General features: G+C 35.1%; 1 protein-coding gene across 4 annotated transcripts in view; it reads right to left on the minus strand.

Annotated features, from left to right (window-relative positions):
- Positions 1–26,821, minus strand: part of LOC114053672 (DNA-dependent protein kinase catalytic subunit-like) — a 167,918-nt gene that overhangs the window by 81,500 nt on the left and 59,597 nt on the right. For all 4 annotated transcript variants that reach the window (XM_027876779.1, XM_027876781.1, XM_027876780.1 and 1 more), the window contains 16 exons: positions 23,669–23,923; positions 21,203–21,426; positions 20,060–20,268; positions 18,052–18,184; positions 16,258–16,416; positions 12,478–12,681; positions 11,631–11,816; positions 11,127–11,231; positions 10,299–10,466; positions 8,119–8,246; positions 6,419–6,623; positions 5,346–5,524; positions 4,656–4,824; positions 4,264–4,329; positions 3,315–3,387; positions 2,165–2,313 (listed from right to left, as the gene is read on the minus strand). In XM_027876779.1, the coding sequence (XP_027732580.1) occupies positions 2,165–2,313; positions 3,315–3,387; positions 4,264–4,329; positions 4,656–4,824; positions 5,346–5,524; positions 6,419–6,623; positions 8,119–8,246; positions 10,299–10,466; positions 11,127–11,231; positions 11,631–11,816; positions 12,478–12,681; positions 16,258–16,416; positions 18,052–18,184; positions 20,060–20,268; positions 21,203–21,426; positions 23,669–23,923 (2,612 nt within the window). The remainder of the gene's footprint in view (positions 1–2,164; positions 2,314–3,314; positions 3,388–4,263; positions 4,330–4,655; positions 4,825–5,345; positions 5,525–6,418; positions 6,624–8,118; positions 8,247–10,298; positions 10,467–11,126; positions 11,232–11,630; positions 11,817–12,477; positions 12,682–16,257; positions 16,417–18,051; positions 18,185–20,059; positions 20,269–21,202; positions 21,427–23,668; positions 23,924–26,821) is intronic.

Consider the following 26,821-nt stretch of genomic DNA (forward strand, 5'->3'; position numbering starts at 1 on the left):
GAATCATTTTCTTATTAACTCTAGCCTAATCCACTGATTCCTTTTGCTTTCTTGCCTCCTATGCCAAAATATCCATTTGGATCAATATTCGCTATACTCCACAAGACTGGAGACAATCTGACATCAGGGACCAGTACACTCTATTTCAGTTTTTCATGACTGACAGGCTTTCCTCTTAGGCTATTAACTTAGGGAAGAGAGAAATGAAAAAGAGAACCAGCTAGACAATAACACAGAGAGCAAATTTAGGCAAAGTTTTTTTTTTAATTAATTTTATAGCCTGAAAACACCAATAACCACCTGAAAATCTTAGGAAGTCTTGGAGAATGTTGAAGAAATGTCTGACCTTTGAGAATTACTCATGTACTAAAACAGAAATAAGCAACCTTGTGAGGAAGCTGATTCATTGAAGACCTCTACTCTATTCCAATCAGAATCAATCAATTTGATATGATTATAAGTTCTGTTTATTTGGCCCCAGAGCTGTGAGTTACAAATGATACCACTTGTGTAATCCTGGGAAGCTGGCTGGAGACCCCTCCACCCTTGTTTTTCCTCATCATGGTGACCATGCCCAGTGTTGTAGAGGTGAGTCAACTACATGGAAAGTCCCCCAAATCATTTTTGTGCCTCTGGACCATTCTCTTGTCCAACATGAGCAGGAGCCCATCTTATGACCATCGTTTGACCATCTACTCAAGTGAAAATATTCCTTGCTTTGCCCAACTCATGACTCTGCTGATATATCGTTTTGCTTATTTTAGGCTATGTGTCATATATCAACCAATGAAATTATTCTGTACCTGGTCTAGCTGTTCTTGAATGTTTACATATCTAACCCTATGAAAACTGGGCCCTGGAAGGAGGAGGCCTATCAGTTCATGAGGATGATCTGAGGTTCACTTCATTAGAGGCGACCATTGACCCTTTAATAAAGTGCCATTGGCTCAGAGCTCTGCCTCAGTTTCTCCTATTCTAGGCTGGATAATTTTTATCACCACACTTGCATAAGTGGGATGTTGACATGCTGCCCCTAAATTTCTGGTTATCTGAGTATTGTGGCAGTGACCATGAGTAGGGAAGAGTTTTCAGAACATTTCCCTGCTCAAAAATATCTCCCCATACATTCATTTCAGTAGGCAAGTTCATCTTAAAAACAAAACAAAACAAAACAAACAACACTATTGTTGAAGGGTTCAGATCCTGATTTATTCACATCTTACCTACTTTAGATCAAATAAGTGGGCTAAGATGCAAAAGTTTGCATCTAAAAAGAGGCCATTTGGAGCATGGCAAACTTTGATTCGATTGAAGACAGCTGAGGCATTTCTGGAGGCAGCCTGGAGGATGGGAAAGAAGCGCGCGCACACGCACACGCACGCGCACACACACACACACACACACGCAAATTCTCAAAAATAAAGTATTTTTCAAGGACACATTAAAGACCTTAGTAATACCTAGGCATGTGCCTATTACCTTCAGCTTAAAGCATAAATAACAAACTCTTCTAACCAAATTTTAGTTCAAAGTTTTCTTTTTTGCTCTCAAATAAATATACTGTAGCATGAAAGGAAGCATACCAGGGATAATCACAGAAGGAATGCACTAGCACTAAGGGAGACCTGAAAAGACTTCTTTCAGAAGGCAGAATTTTAGGTGACGCTTGATGGAAGTCAGGAAATCAATAAGATGGGAAAGGAAGAGCAAAGAATCCCCAAAATGGGAGGTAGCCAGTGAAAATGCCTGGAATTTGGAAGTGGAGGGCTAAGTGTGAGTGAGAAGAGCAAGGAGGCCTGTGTCACTGGACTGTAGTACATGTAGAAAACAGTAAAGTGTAAGGAGTGTGGGAAACTGGGTATTGAAACTTTTTCAACCAACACAGATCACAACCCACCTTATCACTTAGAAGAGGAGTCCTAACCAGCAGCCTGAAGTACAGAGGGATTAAGAAACTCATTTAGTGTCACACAGCCAAGCAGCAGCAGATGAAGTCCTAACTAAGCCCTGCATTCTATCCACAATACCATACGGCCTCTGGCTAATGCACACACACATTTCCCATTGCAAGTGGATAAAAAGAATCATGTACTAAATTTCACATCATATACTAAGCATACTTAAATGAATTTTTCTCCAGAAATATATTTTAAAATGTTATTACCCTTCTCCGAAAATGAACAACAGTAGCTTTAGAATCTTGGGTACTGTATGAATAGCTCTGTACTCCAGTAGAAAAGTCAAATTGACTCATTTCCTCACTCAGACTGCTGTCTGCCATATACGACAATGAAGACAAATAATGAGGCCCCTCTTTAAAAAAAAAAAAGAAAAAAAAAAGCATGAATGAATAAAAAAACCATTTACTACGACAGAAGTGAGGGGAAAAAAATCTATCTTTGCCTAAAAGCATCATTAACGAAGAACTATTTTGTATTGCACATATGGATTTGTAGGTCATTCCAGGACCTATTGTAGAGAATATGTCTTTGTCAAGATTTCAAAAAATGTTTGATAAAAATAAACCATTAACAAATATGCCATGATAATTATTTTACAGATGAGGAAACTGAAGCAAACAAGGTTAAGTGACTTTGCCAGGCTCACATAGCTAGTAAGGGTCTGATGCCAAATTTGAACTCAGATTTTCTGACTCCTGGCCTGGCGCTCTATCTACTTCGCCACCTAGCTGCCCTAATTCATTCTTAGATGGACAAATCAATTGATTTTATCACTTTCAAAACTGTCATTTTGCACATCACATAAGGAAACATTCAATTAATTAAACTTTCACCTGACCCAATCAGTACAGACTTACAGAACAGAACCAATAATTCCTTATTCTGTCTAAAGAACATGTCCTACTTATGAAGTCTTATCCCATGGAATTTTTGGCCTCCTACTTGGCCCCTTAAGTTTCTGTGGGAATCACTTGAAAAATATTCCTCTTTTCAAATGTCATATCCAAGCATTATGTATTCTATGTATAATTTTTAACATCAGCAGAACTTTCCTCCTGACAGATGACAGACTTAATATGAAGAATGAAACAAACATTTCTGGATATGGTCAATATGGGATTTTTTTTGCTGGATTATGTATATTCATATTTGTTACAAGGGTTTTGTTTTACTTTTTCTTCCCCCAAAGAGTGACGTGAAAAGAAGGGAAAATAAATGCTTCTAACTGTGTGACCCTGGCCAAATCATTTAACCTCAACTGCCTTAAAAAAAAAATGCTTAACTGGAAAAAAAACATCAATTTAAAAAATATTAGCAGGAGCTACTTTTTCCACTATCTCAAGACTATCTCACCTGGATCTCCATTTGCTGCATCTCTGGCTTCTTTTCTAATAGCAATATACCTTCTCTTTCTTTCCATAGGGACCTGTAAGACAAAGAAAATGAAAACATCTAAACTTTGGCCAGGACGCTTTTTGGTATTTTCCAAACTTGAAATTTTATCTCCTTCCTTGATGTATTCAAACAGATAACTCCCTATGCCTTGAATACACATCATGTACAATCTCAGAGGTCATTCAGTCAACTTGTACCTAAAAAAAAAAAATTCCCTCTACAATATACCCAACAAGGGATCTTCTATGCTTTCCTTCAAGAACTCTGAAAGATTCCAGTAGTTGCTGAGGCAGTTTATTCCACTTTTGGGTAGCTCTAATTGCTAGCAAGTATTTCCTTAAATTTACATTTTGAAATACAACATTTACTTCTTTGTAACTTTTCCACTCATTGATTCTTTATTTTTTTGCCCTCAATTCATTAATATCTGTCCTAATTGTGGCATCTAAGACTGAATAAAGCATTCCAGATGCGATCTAATTATAAAAGGGGACAGTGGGAGAGCTGGTGCAATGGGAGAGCACCAGACTCAGATTCACCAAACTGGAACTCAAATCCTTGCTTTGGGACCTTGAGCAAGAATGAGAAGGCATAGAGGAGTTTTAAATTACACTGGTGGAGGGAATTCTCACACCAATGAAGTCAAAGATTCACCAAAATACCACAAGTAGGAGAAAGGACTAAACATGAATAGGCACTATAACTTCTCAAGTTGTTTTTTGTCCAAATGCCTAATATCATTTTATTTTGTTATCATTTGGTCCTTCTCCTAAATATCAAATGAAGGGAAAAAATCAATTGAGAATTTTGATAAATTGGGTTCCAATTAAATGAAATTGCAAAATGATTACAAAAATACTCATCAATATTTTAAAAGGTACACTAAATGGAGAAAGTCTTTACTTACCTCAACTTCTACAGGAAAAGTATAGCAATGTTTCAGGTCTATCAAGTTTTCCAAAATAAGCAAGTTCTGCAAAAACAAAGAATAAATAGAAAAATACAATATGAACAACATGAAAAGTAACAGAACTGTGAAAATTTTTTCATCAAAGCTATGTAAAGCCAACAGACAGTATTTGACTACAAGAAGACATTTTCCAACAATACTATCAGGGCCATAAGAGAGAAAATCAAAGCTGTAACAATCACATATTTAAATGCATCCATATCCATCCAGAAATACTATACAAGGAATCTGATCATATGACATACAGTTTTCAATTGGCTTAATGTAATTCCTTAAATCTGACATAAGTAACAATGTTAGCAATAGTAAATTCCTCCTGAAAGGCCTACCTTTTCTGGTTTTTCAGTAAACAGAAAGCCCTGGTAAAATTTCATTTCATTGAATACACGGCAGAGAATTGCAATGGCACAGTTATATGCAGCACAATGGTAATGTCTTCTCTTCTCCAGTAACTGAGTCTCACCCGCCATATTTTCTGTAAATGCATCATAACACAATCTGTAAAATATACCCAAAATTATGATTAATTTTCCATTTGAACCAAATACTATGACTTAATGATATCAGCCTCAAATGTCAATAGTTTTCAATTCCATTAAACTGACACTCCTATATTCAGTCAATCTCATAACAAGTTGATATTGCTTTGAAAAACACTGTATTTGTTACAAATTCATATATAATTATCTCAAATTACATAAAATTAGCACATTATTCAAGTTTATATTGTGCTACAAATAATAGTTCTAAAAGTCTGTCTCAAGCTATAGGAGAACAGAATCATAAAAAATTAATAGTGAATGTGATTCTTTATGAAAGATCATGATTGAGTGAAAAATCTCTGCTTCTCACTAATAAGCTAAAGTATATCCAAGTTTACTAATAACAAAAATTAAGAACTATATCACAGAAAAGTCAGAATTTACATTTTATTATCAGATATATAAATTTAACATCTCTTCATAGTATATGTCAATAGGATATATATAAATTATAAAAAGGCTTAAGTAAAAACTTACTTAATAAGTGTCTTTGTGAGTTCATTTCCTTCTACAATGGAGGAACCATGGAAAACTTGATTAATTCTAGATTCTTTGGAGTGAACATCATCTTTTGGGACACGAGAATATAATACCTCAAGCATCTTATAGTAGCCCAACTTTTTGGTGACTTGAGTATCAAAGGTAGATTCACTAAACTGAAAAAATTGAGCACAAAAATTACCATCTTGTCATATAATTTTCTTAGCAGTTATTTTCTCACTAATAAGATAAACATTAATGCTTCTAGCAATACCAGTACCTTTCTGTTTCTCTTTCAGAATATATGTGTGTTTACACACAAACATACACCATTTAAGAAGCAATGCTTATTAAAAGCACTAATATAAAAATTCTTAGTGCAATTGTCACATTAACTGATTAGTTAGTTTACCAAGGCCAAAAATTTAGATATAAGTAATTAGACATTATAGAGGTAGCATCATAAATTTCAGGGTGTCCAGATAGTTAGGCCTGAGTAGCAGTATGGAAAGATTGCTGGACTAGGCATGGAGAAAGATGTGGGCAAGTCTTGACTCTGATATTATATGTGTCACTGGCTAGTCATTTATCTGAGCCTCTGGTTCTTCAACTATAAAACGTGAATATTTGTACTTGTACTATCTACTTCACTGGATTGAGGAGATCACTTTGCAAACCCTAAAACACCATAGAAACCAGAGCTATTATTAAATACACGTGGTTGTGTACAAGAAGTAAAAACTGAAAAAAGTGAAACCACAGGTAACTTTGTTTGTAATTATTTTCACGTAAGTTGTACCGTGCAGGACTCTGAAGAATTAAACTAGTTAATGTTAAGATTGTATTCATGTTTACAGTTTGTCATTTAGGTGTTTACTAAGTATTTGGAAATATCACACACAGACACACACATACCCTTTCAGAATGGAGTTAGTAGGCATTACAGAAACTGTTTCTTAGCTGAAACCATTAACAGTATAATTAATCAGTATATTGTTCTGAACAACATTAGTCTAGGTAATCTATATTTTAAACACAAGCAATATTTAATTTATTAAACATGTGGTTACCTTTGTAAATCTGGACTTCAGTACATCAAGGGCTTCCACTATAATACTACTAAAGAATTCCCGCAAAGCAGCCAAGCTGCAATGCCACAAAAGAGTCAGGAGACAGCGATCCACAATTGCCAGGCGGGTGATAGTTGAAAGATCATCTTTCTGGAACATTCTGTGCACAGTATCCAGTAGAGCTACTTGTGTGGCAGAGCTGCTCCTGAGAAAAACAAGAATTTTGGGTTCTTCCTATTATCACCTACAAAATGAACTTGATTAACTTCCGGTACAAAACTGACCAAAATGACAAAGCAGAAGCCATTTAATACATAATACATGGAATGAAAACAGAGCCATTATCATCCACCTCCTAAATCACTGTTGTTCTTCTCCTTCTCTTCACCCCCATATTCTTTCTTCCTTCCTAAAGTGGAAGAAACTGAGGAAACCACATTAAGAAAAATTGTTTGTCAATAATCCAGGAATAAGACTGTGATGGCAAAGATAGTCTTCTATTCACTATCACCACATCATATTATTCAGGGTTCAACCTGTGCATTCCACTGTGTCCGGATGAGATCGTGAAAGACTTACATGTACTCCTATCAATAAAAGGTGGAACTTAAAATACCGAAATGTATGTACCACCCACTGCATTACCCCTTGTCACACACACGAGGCTGTTCTGCACCACAACCACTGGTGCCCATTTAGTAAAGAAGATGTCCGTGGGCAATGCTGCCACTTAGTGATCAGAACTTAGGAATATTTTGACCAAAATCTCTATTTTTGCTTCAGCAGTTAAACACAGGTGCACACACCATGTCTATCACTTTTCTTCTGTCTTTTATCCCTCATAGCTCTATTAAATACATTTCAAGCAATCTTCCACTTGGCCTCCTCATTAATACCCTTTCTTCTAACTCTTACCAGGGGTAAGGAACCTGTGGCCTCAAGGCCATATGTGGGCCTCTACATCCTCAAGTGCGGCCCTCTGACTGAACCCAAATTTCACAGAACATGGAATGGATATGACCCTCCTAGGTTCTCAAAGGCTAAGCCAGTAGAGTAAGTGCTTTGGCAGGTCCTATAAATCTAGAAAGGATTCAACTTCCAAGTCCAAGAATAAATTTCATGTCTATTATCCAAAGACCAGCCTCATCAAGGTCAGTGAAGTTCTAAGTTGAATCACGAGATGATTTTTTTGATTATGGCACCTACTAAGTTTTATAAGTCATTTACTAAGTTATAAATACATCACTGCATCAGTAGAAGGAGAACCCATGGTGATTAAATTACAGATCCCTTAAGGTCTAAAATATCATCATCATCATAAGAGTTTAAGTTTAAATAGTAAATCTAAACATTTAGAAAAATGTTTTCATATACATTATATATTCTTTGGTCCTCACAACAACACAGTGAAGGGGATGGTTCACTATTATTTCACATTACAGAAGAGACAATAGTAGTGTTCTGGGAAAAAAATTGCATCTAGAGACAGAAAACAGGGGTTTTGAACCCAGCTCAGTCGCTTACTAGCTATGTGACCTCAGGGCAAGTCATTTTATCTTTCTGAGTTTCGTCATCTGCAAAATGGAAAAAATATTTGCATTATACCATCTCACAGGGCCACTGTAAAAATCAAATTTGATACAATATATATAAACTCTAAAATATCTCTATGCACCTCATGAATTCAAAAAATAATTTACCTTCCAGAAATCCTTTGGAAAGCAGTTTGAAACAATTCTTCTATTACATGCCTCTGGTCTCGACAAAGAATTTCTGTCATGAATTGCAGTAGCATAGGACTCTGGGATAATTCCAAAGCATCTAGAAACTGAGAAAATAAATTTTGGTCGTAATATTACTATTTCTTTTCTTTTTGATATGTGCATGACTAATGAAGAAATATTTGGGGACAGGTAGGTGGCGCAGTGGATAAAGCACCGGCCCTGAAGTCAGGAGGACCTGAGTTCAAATCCAGCCTCAGATCAAACACTTGTCACTAACTAGCTGTGTGACCATGGGCAAGTCACTTAACCTCAATTGCCTAAAAACAAACAAAATAAAGAAATATTTATTTTAGGATTTCATTTTACATATTTTCCATTCACTCCTGACTACATATTCTATATCCTAATTAGAACTACCTTTTATTATAAAGTCAGTATCTGAGTAAACAGACAAGAAAAAAATAAAAAACTGGCCTTTATTACACACAATTTACATGTGTTAATAAATCAACATTATGATATTCAAACAAGCATTTCATTTGAGTATAGTGTCAAACAATAAATATTTGTGAAGGGCCTAAAAACAGAAGTAAAAATTTGAAAATTATTTTACAATAACCCAGGAAAAGTATGTGTGTATATGTATTTATGTATGTATATGGATATACATGCCAACATAAGTATATATAAAAATGGTGAAGAATAATTATATAGATATATTTTATTGGTGGGAGGTAGGCCTGCAGAATGTATCCAGGTGGAGGAAATCCCAATAAACAAACCACCCTACTAATATAAAATAGCAATTTGTTCCTCACAATTTTTGAAAATTGCCTTGGGATAGTATGTCCACGATCACAGTAAATAAGTAACTTTATTTTTATGTAAATATAAAGCCTGTATGGATCAGAGGTAATGTGGGAATCCAAGACTTCCTGATTTCAAGGCTAATCACCAATTCACTATATAACAAGCTGCTTTTCACTACTTTTTAAAAAAATTTTAATTAACAAAAATCTATGTTTTCCATCTCCCTCATAGTTGTTCTTCAAGTTAACTCTATTTCTTAATGTCTCAAGTTGTGGGGGCAGCTAGGTAGCGCAGTGGATAGAGCACCGGCCCTGGAGTCAGGAGGACCTGAGTTCAAATCCGGCCTCAGACACATAACACTTACTGGCTGTGTGACCCTGGGCAAGTCACTTAACCCCATTGCCTAGCCAAAAAAAAAAATATACATATATATTTCAAGTTGTTTGTTTTTACAATATTATAGCTAATGCGTAAATTGTTCTCCTAGTCTTGCTTACTTCATTTTGTATCAGTTCATACAAATCTTTCCAAGTTTCTCTGAAACCACCCCCTTCGTCATTTGTTACAGCACAACTGCATTTAATTACGTTCATATACCATAATTTGTTCAGTCTTTCCCCAATTGACAGGAACCCCCTCAATTTCTGGGTTTTTTTGTTTTTTGCCATTTACTACAAATATTTTATGCATATAAGTTCTTTTTCTCTTTCTCTGATCTCTCTGGGGTATTTGCCTAATAGTATTTTGCTATATCAAAGGTTAGGCACAATTTACTGACTTTTTCACATAGTCCCAAACTATGCACCTCTACCAAGAGTACATTACTATACCTGTTTTCCCAGTGCCTCCAATATTTGTCATTTTCTTTTCTTTTTCTTTTTGGTCAACTTTGCCAATCTAAGAAGTGTAAGGTTTCTCAGAGTTACTTTAATTTGCCTTCATCTAATTACTAGTGATCTGAAATATTTTTCATATGGCTACAGAATGCTTGGATTTCTACCTTAGAAAATGCCTATTCATATCCTTTGACCATTTATCAATAGGGGAATGGTTGTTATTCTTATAAATTTGAATCAGTTCCTTGAATATCTTGAAAATAATACCCTCAGCAGAAAAACTTCCCATTATTAATCTTACTAAAAAAAACTATCCTAAAATACTGAAACTTGCTTTCAGAATTATTCCAACTTTTAGAATTAATCAGTTATTCTTCTAATCATAGTAGAATGTCTTTCTATTTTGTGACGCTTGCATTAATCATCTCATTTTTATTCTTAAAAACAGGAAAAGAACTGAATAAATGATTATCAGTATTTCAGATTTATACAACTACATTCATTACTTACCTTTTTTGTGCAGTCCACATAGTTGTTGTACTTCAGAGTTCCGTAGACAAACTCATGAGATGTCATAGGGAAATTGGAAGCCACAAGTTTTTCAAGAGCAAGCTTCAGGTCTTCAAGCCTTTCCCCAGTAAGATTGGTAAAGAAGGGAAGAATGATTAAAGCTTGACCCTGTTAAGGAAACATCAGCAATAACAGACATATGAGATTGTACTAAAAGCGGCCAACAGTCTATTAAGAAAATTATTTACTAAAAGTAATTAAAATAAGAGCTCACATGAAATTAATTACGTCAGTATAATGCTTTAATTTTATTGTAAGGGCAAAACCTGAATCAAAGCTTCAATCTCAGCCTTCCTTCTTTTAGGGCTCTCACTGACTAGAATCTTGGTAAACCCACAGGAGAATATGAATATGTGTGCGTGTATATATATACACACATACCAACATACATATTTACACACATACACAAACATGTATACACACACACACATACAAACATACATACACACAACTATATATATAGTATAAATATCCTATAAACTCACAGGGTATTTTCTATTAATCCATCCAGACTTTATGTTAGTCTGTATAGATCTATGATATTAAGGAGGCAGTCAAGCCTGCACCTTTAGAGCCAGTTCAGAGCTGCCCCTTACTGAGGCAGAATACCCCCTATTTTCCTCACTGAGGCTGAAAAGCACTCAAGTGGGGAAGTGGAAAGTAGATGTCTTGAATAATTTCCACAGTTCTCTCTCCAAGACCACAAGAATTTTTCTTTCTCTACATCATCCTATAAGAATTCATGTAAAAGAAAAAAACATAACTTGCCTTTAAATTCAGACCCAATTTTGGATCATCTAATAAACTGGTATATGTGGTGAAGACGTCCAAGAAAGCTCCATGATTTATACTAAAAGATACAGATGAGTCTATCTGAAGGGATTAAAAATCAACAACAATAATTTGGACAGCTTCTATACTTTCCCAAAAGACTATTACTTCCCCCACATTTCCCCCCTATTTTAAATTTCACAAATGGAATATAATTCTTTAGGCTTTAATTATTTTTTCTAAAATACTTTACAAAGTAAGATAAAACAGATAGAAAGCACTCTGAAAAGCAAAACTCACACCACAAATACAAGATTCAGAACATCCTATGGTAGAATGAAAATGAAAAATTCCAAAACCAAACCAAAATTTTAAAATTCAGTTAATCATAACCTATCTTCATTACACCAATATTTTAAGAAACCTCAGAATGAAACTGCTTAATACACATATAGAGAAAGCTATCAATACAAGAGCAATTTAAAAATAACTGCAAAATACCTGTAGAATTTTAGCCATCAGAGTCAAAACTGCCATTTTGCTTTCTGGAGCAGAATCTTTTGCCCACCATGTATCAAGTTTCTTCCAGTTTTGAAGAATTGTTGCCACTAATTTCATTCCTTGTTGCTTCCGGACAGCTCGATCCCGGAAACTCTGATCTAACATACCATTCAAAATGGCACCCACCTGAAATGAAAAGTTTTCTTTTACAGTCACTGAGTGACATCTTTTAATACACCATCATTTTTATGGAGTATTTCTCGTCTCCTGAGACTGACAAAAAATGTCCCCAAATTGCTTAGTTTTGCATATGCCAAATAAAAATTTTTTTTCATGCCATGGCTACTTACAGTCAAATATATCCTGGGTTGATAAAGAAGTTACTACTAAAGACAGTCACAAAACAATCTTCTGCAACAGACACTAACAGGTAGCACTACTGCTATTCTTAGAAAAGAAGACACAAATTTTAGGAATTGATCTACTCTACCTTAATAAGGTAAGTAAGGTAAATACACAAATAGAAATAGTGTACATTTGCATTTTTTTAAAAAATTGTTTTTTTTTAACTAAAATATTAATCTTGTCCCAATAATTAGCCTGCTCAGGGCAATGCAGATTTTACTGATACCAAAAACCTGGCATAAACTAAATATTCTAGAAAATGAAGCATCATGAAGAATTAGGGAGTCAAAGAAATCCAACACTTCAATGATGGATGAGACCTAGAAATTACCAAAAAGAGGTTTCAACCTCTACTAGTAGTTTTTTTTTTTAAATGACAAGATATTCTGGGTAATTTGTGAAAATTTCTATATATAATTATTCAAAGAAAATGATTCAATACCATTTTGGCATTATCCACAGATGATTTCATAAGCTCTAATATAGCAGTATCAAGACTTTTCAGTAGTTCAGTGTTGATGACTTCTGAGAATAGGCTATAGAAATATTCTCCATGGGAGAAGCTGATTAGATTCTTCTGGGATGTTCCTGAGAGTGGCACAGAGAGTACCACTGTATTCAACAGAAGATTCACTAGCTCTTCACACTGTGAAAAGTAAGAAAAGTTGTAACTTATCCTCATTTTAAAATATAATTTAGGAAAAACATCTTTAAATAGTTGACGTTTCTGAAGCCGAAAACAAGTCAGTACTAAAGAAATTAAATGTTTGATGTAATGTAATTCTTGACCTTTTTCTTTTGAAAAAATCTGTATTTTATTATCTAGTTGGTAAAATCTATTTCTAGATAAAAATGACAGAGGGATCCTTTCAGTCACTAATATACCTTCATTTATAATAAATATACTGAGGACTACTGAGTCCAATCCCCAATCTCTATGAAAGAAGTTTGACAGAATTATAGAATTCTGAAACTCAGTCACCTAAAATATCACATATATGACATTCCTAGAGGGAATGTGAGCTTATTTTGCCCAAAGAAAAGAACTGCTATATTTCAAGTCGTTGGAAATGAACCTCAAAGAATATAATTTTGTTTCTATTCTGCATAATATAAGTTTGGAAAGAGTTTTACATTCCCATGGAGCCCCACATCATTCAACTCCCCCCACTAACCCTCTGACCCCTCCCTTCACCCTCCCAAATGCTGGCATAGAGATGAAAAGATCTTAGGAAAAATTTTAGTTCAGGGGTGAGGAGGCAGTGGTGTTAAGGGCTTTTTTCCCCAAAAGGAAAATGTTTCATAAAGTTTTCATATATTGCTACATAATCCTTTACTCCATCAAAAAAGTATGCAATGGGAAGTTTTATGTAAAATCATTTTAAATTAGTTAATATGACTCATACAGAAAAATAGACATACAAATAACTTTAAAAACAAGGAAGTTGAGAGGCAGGATGCCAAAGCAGATACAGAAATGGACTCAGAGTCAGGAAGACTAGGGTTCAAGCTGCTTGACCCTGTCCAGGTCACTTAATCTTAGTGTCCCAGGCAGGGGAAGCCTGGTACCTTCCTCTCCTTCCAGTCTTCACACATATCACAGCCCTCACTGCAGATGGCCTACTTGAGATTCCTCACATTCCTCCATCTCCTGTCTCAAAAAGTTTGAAGCAGTTATCTCTCATTCCTGGAATTCACTATCTCCTTACGTTGGCCTCCTGGCTCTAAGTTCAATGCTCATTTTGCTACACAATGTAGGGCCAGTAAGTCTAAAAGTCTATTTGCATTTGGTGGGATGCTACTACTAAAAATTTCTATATTCTACATATTAGTGTTTGTATGCAAGAAAACACCAAACTACATTTTTCTATTTTCTTCCCACCAAAAAAAAATTAATTACACCTAATTAAATCTAATTACAATATAATTAGATCTGTAGAAAATTTTTAAAAATTTTCAATTACTATCAAATGAAATAATTATTTCTAAATGAAAATAATTATACTAAAATTCCATATTTAAAAAGTTATTTTCAATAAGTATATGGATTATCTTTTTTTCTTTCTCAACTCTTTCTGAAAACAGTGCTTTCTGTATCTGCTTAACACTATGAAGTGTACTGAATCAGTCAATCAAAAAGGATTTATTAAGAGTTTATTATGTGACAGGCATAGTGATAAGTGCTGAGGACTTAAGGACAAAAACAAAATTCCTTCCCTCAAGAAGATCACAATATATTCCAATGGAGGAGATAATATTCAAATAGCACTATAAAAAATATATACAATATTAACAGAAGGTAATCTCAAAGAGAAGGCAATAGAAGCTGGAGAGAGGGGGCCACTAGGAAAGAACTTTTCTTTCCAGAAGGTGGGATTTGAATTGAGACTTAAAGGAAATCATCCCAGGCATGGAAGACTGCCAATGAAAAGGCACAGAGTGGAAGATGTAGTGCCATGAATGAGAAACAGAAAGTTGGCCAGCAGGTATGGCTAAGTGTTAGATGCACAGAAGGGAGAAAAGTATAAAGAGAAAAGAAAGGCAAAAGGGGCTAGGTGTGAAGGACTTTAAGTGACAAGAGATTTTATATTTAATCCTGGAAGTAATAGGGAGACAATGACTGGAATATAGTGAATGGGGGGTGAACAGTCAGATTTTTACTTTAGGAAAATCACATACAACTGAGTGGAGGATAGACCAGAATGGGGAGAGACTTAAGATAGGTAAGGGGGAGCAGCAGGTACTGTCTTTGTGACTGGAGAAGGATGCGTATGAGAGATGTTGTGAAGACTGAAATAACAAAACTTGGGGGCAACTAGGTGATGCAGTGGATAGAGCACCAGCTCTGGAGTCAGGACCTGAGTTCAAATCCAGCTTCAGACACTTGACACTTATTAGCTGTGTGACCCTGGGCAAGTCACTTCACCCCAATGCCTAGTTTAAAAAAAAAGAAAAAGAAAAGAAATAACAAAACTTGGAAACTCAGTGGATGTGAATTAAGTGAGAAAGTGAGGATGCCACCAAGGTTGTGAGCCTGAGCGACCAGTAAAATGGTGGTACCCTCAATAGCAATAGGAAAGTTAGGAAGAGTAGAGGGTGTGGGGGGTAAAGATAATGAGTTCTGTTGTGGATATGTTGAGTTTGAGATGTCCACAGGACATTCAGTTAAAGATGTCTAAATAGGGAGTTGGTGATATGAGACTGGAACTTAGATGAGAAACTAGGACTAGATATATAGATATGGGAATCACCTGCACAGATAAGCTCACTGAACTCATGTGAGCTAATGACAGAGTATAGAGGGAGAAGAAAAATCTGTTCATTATACAATTTATTCTTTCTTTTTAAAAAGTTTTTAATCTACTCATAAACTGGTAATAATTAACAGATCCTGTATTCTTTTAAGTTGATAAGCTTGTAGACTCAGTTGCATCAAAAATAAGAATGTTTAAAGGTAAATTTGAAATTACCATCTTAGTAGTAAAATTAAGTAAAAGTTAACAAAGTTTAAAAAAAAGTAAGGATGTTTAAAGGCAAATATGGTTTTGCTATCTTAATAAGATACTTCTAAATTTAATATACCAAGCATGATAAATTTTGGAAAAAAGTTATGAATAATGCAATTTCATGCTCCTGTAAGGACATTTTAGACCTAATAGGAAAAGAAAAAAGTATTTGAGATATTTTTCTTTACCAAAAAATTTCCAATTTTACTAATAGAAAACAACAACAAAAAAAAGCAAACAAAAAAAGGAAAAATGCTTACTTCCTCTTCCATGTTCTACAATTTTTTCATGAACACCTGTATCTCTAGTCTGGCAACCCTAAACATTACCTGGAGTTGGATAGCACAGGTTTTGGCAAGGAGACAAGAGCAAGAAGAACAGAACGTATATCACATCACACAGGATTGGGAGAGCAAACACTTGACCTAAATTAAATAATTTAGGACTATCTTTGTAAGAAGTAGTCACGGAGCTCACAACAAACATAGCGTTTCTCTGGTGTTTCTGGATCTTCTGAAATAAACCAGAGTAAAGTTTAAGTTCCCAGCCTCATGTCAAAGAACAACATTTTCTGAAAGATTAGGGATGTTCATTGCTACAGCAGTCATTTAGCACCAACTATTCAATGAAGTGCTAAATTCTACAAACAAAAGGAAAATGAAGGGCTACATATTTCTATAACTGACACACTGCATCACAACTTTTTTTTCTCCTACCAATCCTCCAAAAGCAAAGGCCAACTCCAGAAGTCCACTTGCCAATCGTTTACTACTGATTTCTAATGAGGGAAGAGCAGTCCTCTCATCTCCAGGTGCAATGCCTTTATAAACAACAGACAGGAGCTTAGTGCCAATTGGATGGGGTAGATGGGTAGCCTAAAATAAAGAGATATTCAGTAATAAAGTATTAGGCAATATTACAGCTATAAAACTTTTCCTAAATAAAGTCCATAAAAAGTATTTTGTTTTAAGTTTCAATATATAAATTGACAAGAGATAGTAACATAGTTCTCAAGGGAAAAATCTAAGCTATCAACAAACTTTTATGAAAAAATACCCCAAATCACTAATAAGAGAAAGGCAAATTAAACACACTGATGTTCTACCTCACATCCACCAGACTGGCAAAGGTGACAGAAAAAGAAATTGATAATTGTTGGGAAACTATGGGAGGACAAGCACACTAACACACTGGTAGTGCAGCTTTGAATTGGTCCAACTGCTCTGGAAAGTAATTTGAAACTATACCAAAAAGTCAGTATAACTGTGACCTCAAGGAGATCGAAGAAATTGAGAAAGGTCTCACATGTACAAAAATACAGTAATACTTTTTTGTTTTGGCAAAAAAATTAGAAATCAAGTTTTCCCATTAAGTAGAAAATGGATGAACCAACTATGGTCTAAGCATAATGGTTATCACACTCTTATGGTACAGGAATGTAATGGATTACTGTGCTACGAGAAATTATGAAGGGGACAGGATATGAGAACCCTGGGAAAAAATTGTATGAACTGATCCAGAATGAAATGAGTAAAATCAGGAGCCATATTTATAGAATGATGACAGCACTATAAAGGAAAACAGATTTAAAAGACTTAAGAATGGTAATTAATGGAGTAACTAACCATGACTCCAGAAGACTGATAACTAAACATGTCTGACACTTCTAAGTAGAAAGGTGAACTGTAGATATATAGATGTGGAGGTGTAGAATGAGCACACCTTTTCTCAGATACAATTAATATAACATTTTTTTTTACTCGACAGTACTTATTACAAGGGAGGATGCAAAGGGTAGGTAGTGATAATTACACAAAATGAAAAGAATGTCAATGTAACATTTTAAAAATATAAATGAGAGCAAAATTAAGTTCCGGACACACAGGCAAGAGATTTAATGGTTAACCACATTAAACTTTATATATTTAAAATACTCACAGTTTGATACATAGTCCTCCATTTATGATCTTCCTTATATATGGAAATACTATTTGTTGATGATAGTCTAATAATAAATTTTTAAAGGATATATATCTTGTTCTTTATGAATAAATTTTTTTTAACCTTGCAAGATGTTTAACTTGGTAATGTAAATAGTTATATTTTCTAGGGTCAATTTACCCCACATTGGCTAATTCTACACACACTATTATAGATTTTTTTAAACTTCCTAATTCTGTAGGTGAACACAGAATATTATAAAGATAATCTACAGAAGTCCAACAGGTGATTTAACACAAATAATTTCAGAGAACACTATTTGCAGAAATTCAAGTTTTTTTAAACTCTACTTTCATTTTAAAATAAATTCAAGTTATCTGTGTTTGGGAGCGTATACCTGTGTCACTAACAAGATAAAATGACAATACCTTAAATATTTTTGGAACTCAAAACATACAGAGTTCTCCGTATATTAAAGGTTCTTGATGAATAGTACAAATGAACGCAAGAATTCAATACATTCAAGGTAAAAGACATATACATAACTTATTTTCCATGAAAATGTTTACCTGAGACTCTACTGTAGAATGCAAAAGACCTGCTTTATGGAGCTGTTTACATGCTGACAGGATAGAAGCCAGATTAGCTCTATCAAATCGAGCATCTGGATTGTATAAATCAACAGCACAAATGACTTCAATGCTGATCAGGTAAGAGAAAAGGAAAACAAAACAAAATTAGTTTGATCTCAATAAATTCTATCAATATAGAAAAACTGCTACATGAATTCATTTACAAGTGTAACTACTGATTACTTGGTACCTTTCTACTAGTCCTGGAATCAGATCTGTGGGTGGTACAGCATGATCCTTATGCTTCTGAGATAGCTCAGTTATTTCCAGGCATGAGGCTAGATCAGATGTAGCTAAAGTTTTGACATGTATCTTATTATCTATGATTAGTTCTAGGCTTTCAATTTGGGCTCTGAATTCATAAGCAAATTTTATTAGTTAATATTCATTAATTCAACAGATTGAATACTATATATAAGTCTTCAGACTTATCTTCAATAATTATATAATCTAATAAGAGTCATAAGACATATTAAATAAATAGTAAAAAAATACACATGGCTTAGGTGGAGGACTAGACATTTTCTCTGATCCACATCACATGACCTCTCCAAAATAAGAATTATACAGCCTAGGATACCAAGAGCCCTGATGAGCTAACAGCAGAAAATGTTAATTTCCTAACCCTAACTCAGCACCCCTTCCCACCCTGCCCTTCACGGTCCTTGGAAAACCAAAAGCCAGAAGCTTGCTAGGCTGGGACAGCAGTGAAGTCTACATACCACACAAGAGCTCAGTCAAAAAACTAAGGAAAAGAGCCTTGAGGCAGAACACCTGTGTAGGGCTGAGTAAAACTCCATTACATCTAAAGGAAAGAATGCAGTATCCAGCTAGGGCTAATATAATCCTTACAGAAATCATTTGGGGCACAGACTGAGGCTGGAGAAATGTGAAATCACCCAGCATGGGAGGTGGCTGGGAAATCACAATCAAAAAGGAAGGAGTTTTACAGTGAGCAAAAGGGTACTGCATAGGGAGAAGAGTGAAATTATTGAAGATCTTGATAGAAAAAAAACTCAGGCAAAGACGTTGAGCAAAAGTAGATAAACCAATGGTGAAGATATTAATAACAGGATGGAATATACGGTCTCAAGATGAGCTAAAAGAGGACAAATATCTGTGAGTAAACGTTGCAAGACAACGGGAAATGAATCAACACCTGTGGAATCCCAAGAGAGCATGAAACCACAGCAGGATGTTCCTGAATGTCTTAGGAGAAAGATAAGAATTGGAACATTAGAGTTTATGGCCTACACAACAGAAGTAATTGTCAAAACAGAATACCTTGAATCTACTCACCAAAGAAACAAAAGAGGGGACAACTGACTGCAAATGCAAACATATAGAAGGGAAGAACAATCTTAAAGGGGAAGAATGAAAAGTACAAGTGTTAAAAGAAGAAATGATCACCTTACAAGAAAAACATATTGATCCCAAAGATAAGATGCAGAGAGACAACCTAAGGATTATAGGTCTCCCAGAAAAACATGACAAGTCAAAAGACCCAAATGCTATTATGCAAGAAACAACACAAGAAAACTGCTCACCATATCTGAAACAGAAAACAAACATCTATCAAAAGACCCCAAAAATCTTTAGGAAAAAAAATGCTGTGTTGCAAATTCCAAGATTCTTTAAATTTTATAATTCCAATAATGACAATAAATTCTCCAAGCAACAAGGAAAGACGCCACCAAACATAAAGAAAAGTCAATAACACAAGACTATTCTACACTCACCAGAAACTGCAAAAAGGAATGGAATAATGTGTTCTGAAAAGCAAGGAGCAATGTGTTCAAGATGCAACCCAAGGTTCAAATAACTCATTTGAGAAAAAACCATTGAAAATGCCACTCCTCCCGATCTCTGGTCAGCATCATTAAATAAATAATTTTTACTGCAAGGTTGCATTAACAAAGTTATGATTTTTAATTTAAATGCCTACCTTTGTGGAGTTATCCTTTTCTTTATGTTGATTTCTAGAGATTCCTTATATGGAGATTTTTTTAAGGCTTTCATAAGGTTCACACAGACATTGGGAAGATTATTCATTACTTGTACATCAGCTATGTTAAAACCAATACTTGACGGATCACACAATGTTTTGACTAAGAGTTCCATAAAGTAAGTGTTAAGTAAATCCTTCTCAAGGAGCTGTAAAAATGATTCAAATCAATAAGTTGTTTTGGTCAACAGTTATTAATATCCTTCTACAATACCATAACCTCATTAATTTCCTATTTGCAAAACTGGGCTAAGGGTCTTTCTAAGATCATTGGATCATAAAATATAACAAAGGATAGAACAATGAGAGAAAACTAAATATTCGGAGACATCAGGTTTCTTCTTACTCCAAGAAACGTATAATATGCAAACTTCATTTTATTAATTTTATTTTTCTTTTCAGCTAATGATCAGATGGCTAAAAGGCAACCCAAGAAATACTAAATAAAAACCTGTATTTAATAGGTAATTTGTAAATATCACTTTAAGCACAATTATTGAATAGAAATGAAAAAAAAAATTCAAAGAACTATTAAAATTGATCCAAATTGTGTTCATTTACTACATCCATGTCAATCATTAGGCGATACAGTTGAGTTTGATCTGTTACAACAGCTAATCCCCTTTCACCACTGCTTTTTTATTACAGTCCTGAAGGAAATTCCAAAAGATGAATTTTAAAATTAGTTTGGGCAATGGCAGCATTACTGGAATAAAGGCATAGCCTCCCAAGCTGACTACTTTGAATGATAGCCCTTTGAATCTATAAATTCCAGTATTTGTCTTTTAAACATCTCACTACTTTTTAGTTTATGTGCAGAATTCTGGTTTTCACAAAACCAGCAATGATCAAAACCACAGGATGAGATATCCTCCTGCAATATTACTTTGATCAACTCCTAGCAGCTTGATCCTAGCCTCCTATAACATCCTACAATTTTCTTTATCGTTTGGTTAATTACTTAAGCTTTTTTTTAAACCAATATGTTTAATAATTCTAAACTTGAAATATGCTACACAGTATGATAAATAAAATGACTTATAAAGATTAACAATTAAAAAGATTGCTTTTTGGTGTTCCTACCTTCCAGACATCCTGACAAGTATTTAGAAGCATTGAGGAAAATTCCATAATTCTGACCACAATTGTACACTTGCTGTAATTATATTCTTCTCTTTCTTGTGGGCTGAACACATTGCCTTTCACACCAGTGCCAAAGCATTTTTCTGCTGCTCTAATATCATGAAGAGCAATATTTTCCAAGAAAAAGCCCACAGCTTTCAAAAACGAAGACTTTGCTTTTGTACCTAGAAATAATTACATAAGATAGACAATTATTACACAATTCTCTAGTTCAAAACAAGTGCAAGTATTTTATTCTAAACCCAAAAGAGCCTTCATAGAAAGGTACAATAAAACAAGTACTGCATTAGAAGAGCTGTCACAATTTAAGACATTGCTAAGTTGGTGAGCATCCCAAGGATAACCAGGATGATGAAAGGGCTTTGAATTCATACCATACACCTATCAGATGAAGGAACTAGAGATGTTTAGCCTGATGAAGAGAGGATGGAGTGGGGGGGGAAGGGAAGGGGACAGGTCAGCAATCTTTAATTACATGAAAGATTGTCATGTGGAAGTATGATTAAATTTGTTCTACTTGGCTTCAGAGAAAGTCACCAGAAGCAAGGTGCAGAAGCTGCAAAGAGAACAACTGAGGTCAGTTGTCAGAAAAAAACTTCCTAACAATAAGAGCTATCCATCAGCAGAATGAACTGCCTCTGGTTTCACTTCACTGCGTGTGGGGGTGAAGGGTTGTCTTCAAGCAGAAGATGGGACAATCACTCATATGTGTTACAGTGGAGATTTTTTTTAGGAGGCACAGGTAGAAACCAGATGGCTGTTGAGATTACTTTCACTTCTAAAATTCTGTGCTTCTGTTATGGCTCAATAAAAGCTGGAAATGTAAAGCTTTCACTTCTCCTCCAAACAGTATTCAATTTCTGATTCTATAGTAAAAATGCAAATTATAATAAGTTTCATGAAGAACTAAAAATATGTAATTAAAAGTACCAAAAAGACAACTAAATCTTACAAAGCAATTTTCTAGCTTTGGACTTCAGACTATTAAATTTCTTTTTAAAAATGAAAATGCAAATACCTCCTGCTAGTTAAGTGACAACATAACGTACTAGTGAGAGTAAGAAAGGTACATTAATGCAGTGGATAGAGCACTGGCCCTGGAGTCAGAAGAACCCGAGTTCAAATCCAGCTTCAGACACTTGACACAGACTCTTAGTACACTTACTATCCCCGTTGCCTAACCAAAAAAAAAAAGGTACATTAAGAAGTCATTGAACAATTTGAAATGCAAAGTGCTCAGAAAGCCTAATAATTCTTAATTTTATAATCATGAAGTCCTCTGGCTAAATGAAATTACTATCTTTCAAATGATGTACCGTTTCAACCTGAGACAACAGTGATTCTTCAACATTTTGGTCTCTGGATAATTGTAAATAAAAGACCCTGAAGACCATTTATCCTACCAGTTCTCACAAGCCAGATTTTTTTAAAAGTACCCTTTAATCTACTTCTCTCTCAGCCATGCGTCCCTTGTTATATGTATAGAAAAAGAAGACCAAGAAAAGGGGTCAAAATAGGTTGGTTAGGATGAAAGAGAAAGGAGAAAAAAAAGACTTTTGGGATAAAACCCCATTCAATTCCACTTTACTGCCTTCTACATTCCTATTCCTATAGAAAGCCCATTTCATTTCAAAAATAAATGAGATCATTCAAAATAAACAACCTGTCTCTTTTCCCCTTTCTTCCAGTACTGTTTGAGTGATTCACCTAGATATCAATGCGTCAAATTCTTTGATTCACCTAGACACCAGGATGTTCCATACTGTATATATTTTCAGACCATGGACAATGAATGAATAGTGGCCACACACAAAGATCATAATTCTACCAAAATTAACCCTATCATTTTTGAAAAGCATAAGACATTTGAAAATGCAAGCAAATTAAAACAGAAAACTATACAAAATAGGAAAAAAATTAAAGGGCCCAATACGTGCTTTAATGTTATACAAATTAAAACTTTGGAAACATAACATCAGAAAGTTAGACCAGCACACTACTCATTAATCCCTCTAATTCCTAACAACCTAGTATTTTCTTTAAGGATCTGTGATTTCACTGGTATGGGAACTCCCTCCACCAATTAGATCCAAACCCTTTTTGCCTTAGAAGATTTTTTTTTTTATGAGTTAATATGGCCAAAAAACTGACCACCAGGTGTCCAATCTTCTCACAAGGAGCTTCCCCAAACTTAGCGCTAGCTTAGACAGGTGTTCAGTTCACTGACAAGCCTTCACCTGAAGCTTCCAGGCTGGCAGCACAAGCCAGAGGTACTGCTCTGCTAGAATACTTTGGAGCCCAGGGTCACACTTATTCCATGTTTTCTAAGCCTCTGCAGTAGGGCTAAAATGGAGCAAAAAACTTCCCAGAGTAATAACCAAAAATTACAGCACAAATTTTACCTACCTAATATTTCTTGTGCTTTGACAGCTCTCTCTTCAATAAATGTATTGTAACACTCCAAAGCTGCCAAAAGCATATCCATCCACTGCACAACAGCTCTTAAAGTAAAGGGTCCTTGCAAATCAAAGAGGGTAGGTTGAGCCAATATGCCTGACAAATGGTCACTAACAATACCGGCTCCTTCAAATCTATTTATGAGGAAAGAAATGTCTTCTTTTTTGAGAATGTCAGTCAACCAACAAGATGGAGATCTGTTGCCTTAAAAAAAAAGAAACAAACAAGATTTAATATTACCAAAATCAGAACATTTTACATGGAACCAAATTTTTGTTTTTGTAATCAAATCATTATGACTAATGAAAAGCAGCAAAAGAACAGGAATAAAAACTCTAATATACTTGGAACATAAAACTAATCAGAACAGATTTTATTTTGGGTTTTATAGTATTTCAAATAAATTTTCAGGCCTAAGGATATAAATATATTACCTTATCACAATAACTTTCTAATACACTTCTCTTTATATATAACTATATCTTTCATTTTTGTTGTCATTGTTCCAGATTTGTTACTTCCCACAGGGCTAGGAACTCAAGGAAAATAAATGCCTTCTACCAATTCAAACGGACATCTGTTCTATAACTTAAAGTGTTGCTTAGGGCACTAAAAGGTTAAAATCTGGCTGGGATCACACAACCAGGAATGTCAGAAATAGAATTTCAACCAAGGTCTTCCTAGCTCCAAGGGCTATACATCTATACCCATACAATTAAAATCTTACTATATATAGTATCAACAAAGGGAGCATGACAGAGTAGAATGAAGGTAAACCCTGGCTGTGGCATTTGATACTGATGACCACCCTCTTTCCTCTCTGGCTTTTTATGATGCTCTTCTTTCTTGGTTCTCCTACCCTTCTGACCACTCCTCCAACTCCTTGCTCCATCATCTATACACCCGATTAAAAGTAGTAAACCCCACAACCCTCTCCTGGGCCTTCTTCTCTTCTCTCTATAGATGACCTCATCAGCTCCAATGAGTTCAACTAACAACTGCATGCAGACAACTCCCAGAACTCACTCACTCTCTCCTTCTCCCTCTCTGTATGTGTGTATGTGTGTGTGTGTGTATTATATAATATATATACACAATATTATATATAGACAATACCATATGATTACATTATATAATTATATATAATAATTATAATACATAATTATGTGTGTGTGTGTATATGTATAAAAGAACCACCACCACCACATTCCTTCCAAGCTCCCAGGTGCACAATCTTAGAATTATCATTGGTGGCTGCTCACTCCCTCTCATTCCACATATCTGTTCAGTTTCCAGGTCCTGTTTTTCTATTTCCACATCTCTCACATTCCAATCCCTTCTGTCCACTCACATGGCCTTGACTATTGCAATAGCCTCCTAATTGTTCTTTCACCTTTTTAATCCATCCACCATACAGGTACCAAAATTATACTCCTACGACATAAGCTGGACCATGTCATTCCCTTATCAATCAACTCCAATAGCTCTCTATTGCCTCTCAGATCGAATGTAAACTCTTCTATTTGGTATTTAAAGCCCTTTATAAGCTCGCTTTGACATGTCTTTCCAGTCTTATTAAAAACTACTTCCACTCAGACTCTGTGGTCCTGTCACTCTGGTCTTTCTGACTGCTACACAATGGCCACATATCACCTCTGTGCTTTTGCAATGCCTGTCTGGAAAATATTCTCTCGTTACCTCCCCCTCTAGAAATCAACAATTTCCTTCAAAACTGAGCTCAAATGTCATCTCCTACATGAGGCTTTTCCTGATGCCCCCAGTAGTTGGTGCCTCCCCTCCCCCTGCCAATTACATAATCTCCTTCAATAGAATAAGTTCCACAGGTGCACAGCTGTTTCATTTCTGTCTTTCTATCCCATCTGGCATATAGAAGGTGCTTAATAAATATTCTGTGGCTATTTATTACTATGACCTGGGTTCCTGTCCTGCCTCTGATGCATAGTAGCCAAGTGACCCTGAGTAACACACTTTAACCAATGAAAGAAATTTCCACACCAATTCTCCATAGAGATGAAATCACAGGACCACACCAAAACAAAATATAGACTATAATAGTTACAACAAAGTTAGGAAAATATTCTACCAAAAGTCATTATTTCAAATACTTAAAGCCTTCTAAAAAAGACTATTTCCTTTTGTAACAATTGTCAGAGATATAATTTATGTTAACTCAGAAGATTTACTTTTTAGTAAATTGTATTTTTAAAGATATTTTAATACTCTGGTACCTACCAAACTGAACAAAAAAATTTAAAATGATCTCTACTTAGCATATTTGACAAGATCAAAGCATTCTGACTCTGGTGAGTAATATACAATATACATTTGCACATACACAAGCATATACATGTATACATACACATGTATGATTTTTCTCAACTTTGGAACAGGGAGATTTGAAGGGTCACTGACTCATAAGGGATTAAAAGAAACAGTGAGTCAAATAAATTAAAAAATGAACAAAAAATTAAAATTGCATCCAATAAATATAATTTTAAAAATTTCATTTCTCTATTCTAACCAGTCAAGAAAAAGAGAAAAAAATCTAGACAGAGCTTCCAGCTAAGAGGGCTACCTGAAAGAGGCAGTCTGCCCTACTCCCATCTATCTACTATAGCCAAACACTGAAGTTCTCACCAGACTGAATAATGATCAAGAAATTCAAGAAGCAACTACACCCTGGAACTACACAAGAGGTCAGTCAGAAGCCCAAAGGCAATAAAGAAGTTCCCCTGGGACTTCACCATAGGGCTAGTCTCCCAGACAACCAAAGACTGCCAGGGACACAAATGGCCTGTAAAGTTCTGTGTTTGGAAACCACAAGAGTAAGGGCTTCACTGAGAAAGCCATCTGGGGGACCTTGGAAGAGCCTGGAGAGGTAGAGATCAGTGACCACTGAAGTGACAAACAACACAATGCCATAGCGTTCAAAGCAGGACAGGTTTAAGGTCCCTAACACTGTCTTGAGACAACAGGGAGGGTCCTGAAGATCCAGGCAGGCCTAACCTAATGAGGTAGAGGTCCATGTAAAAACCCAAGGGACCCAGGACAAGAACACTTCACAGAAAAGCAAAGTAGAAA

Source organism: Vombatus ursinus, unplaced genomic scaffold (assembly GCF_900497805.2).
Source record: "Vombatus ursinus unplaced genomic scaffold, bare-nosed wombat genome assembly UNPS02014812.1, whole genome shotgun sequence".
Classification (NCBI taxonomy): Eukaryota; Metazoa; Chordata; class Mammalia; order Diprotodontia; family Vombatidae; genus Vombatus; species Vombatus ursinus.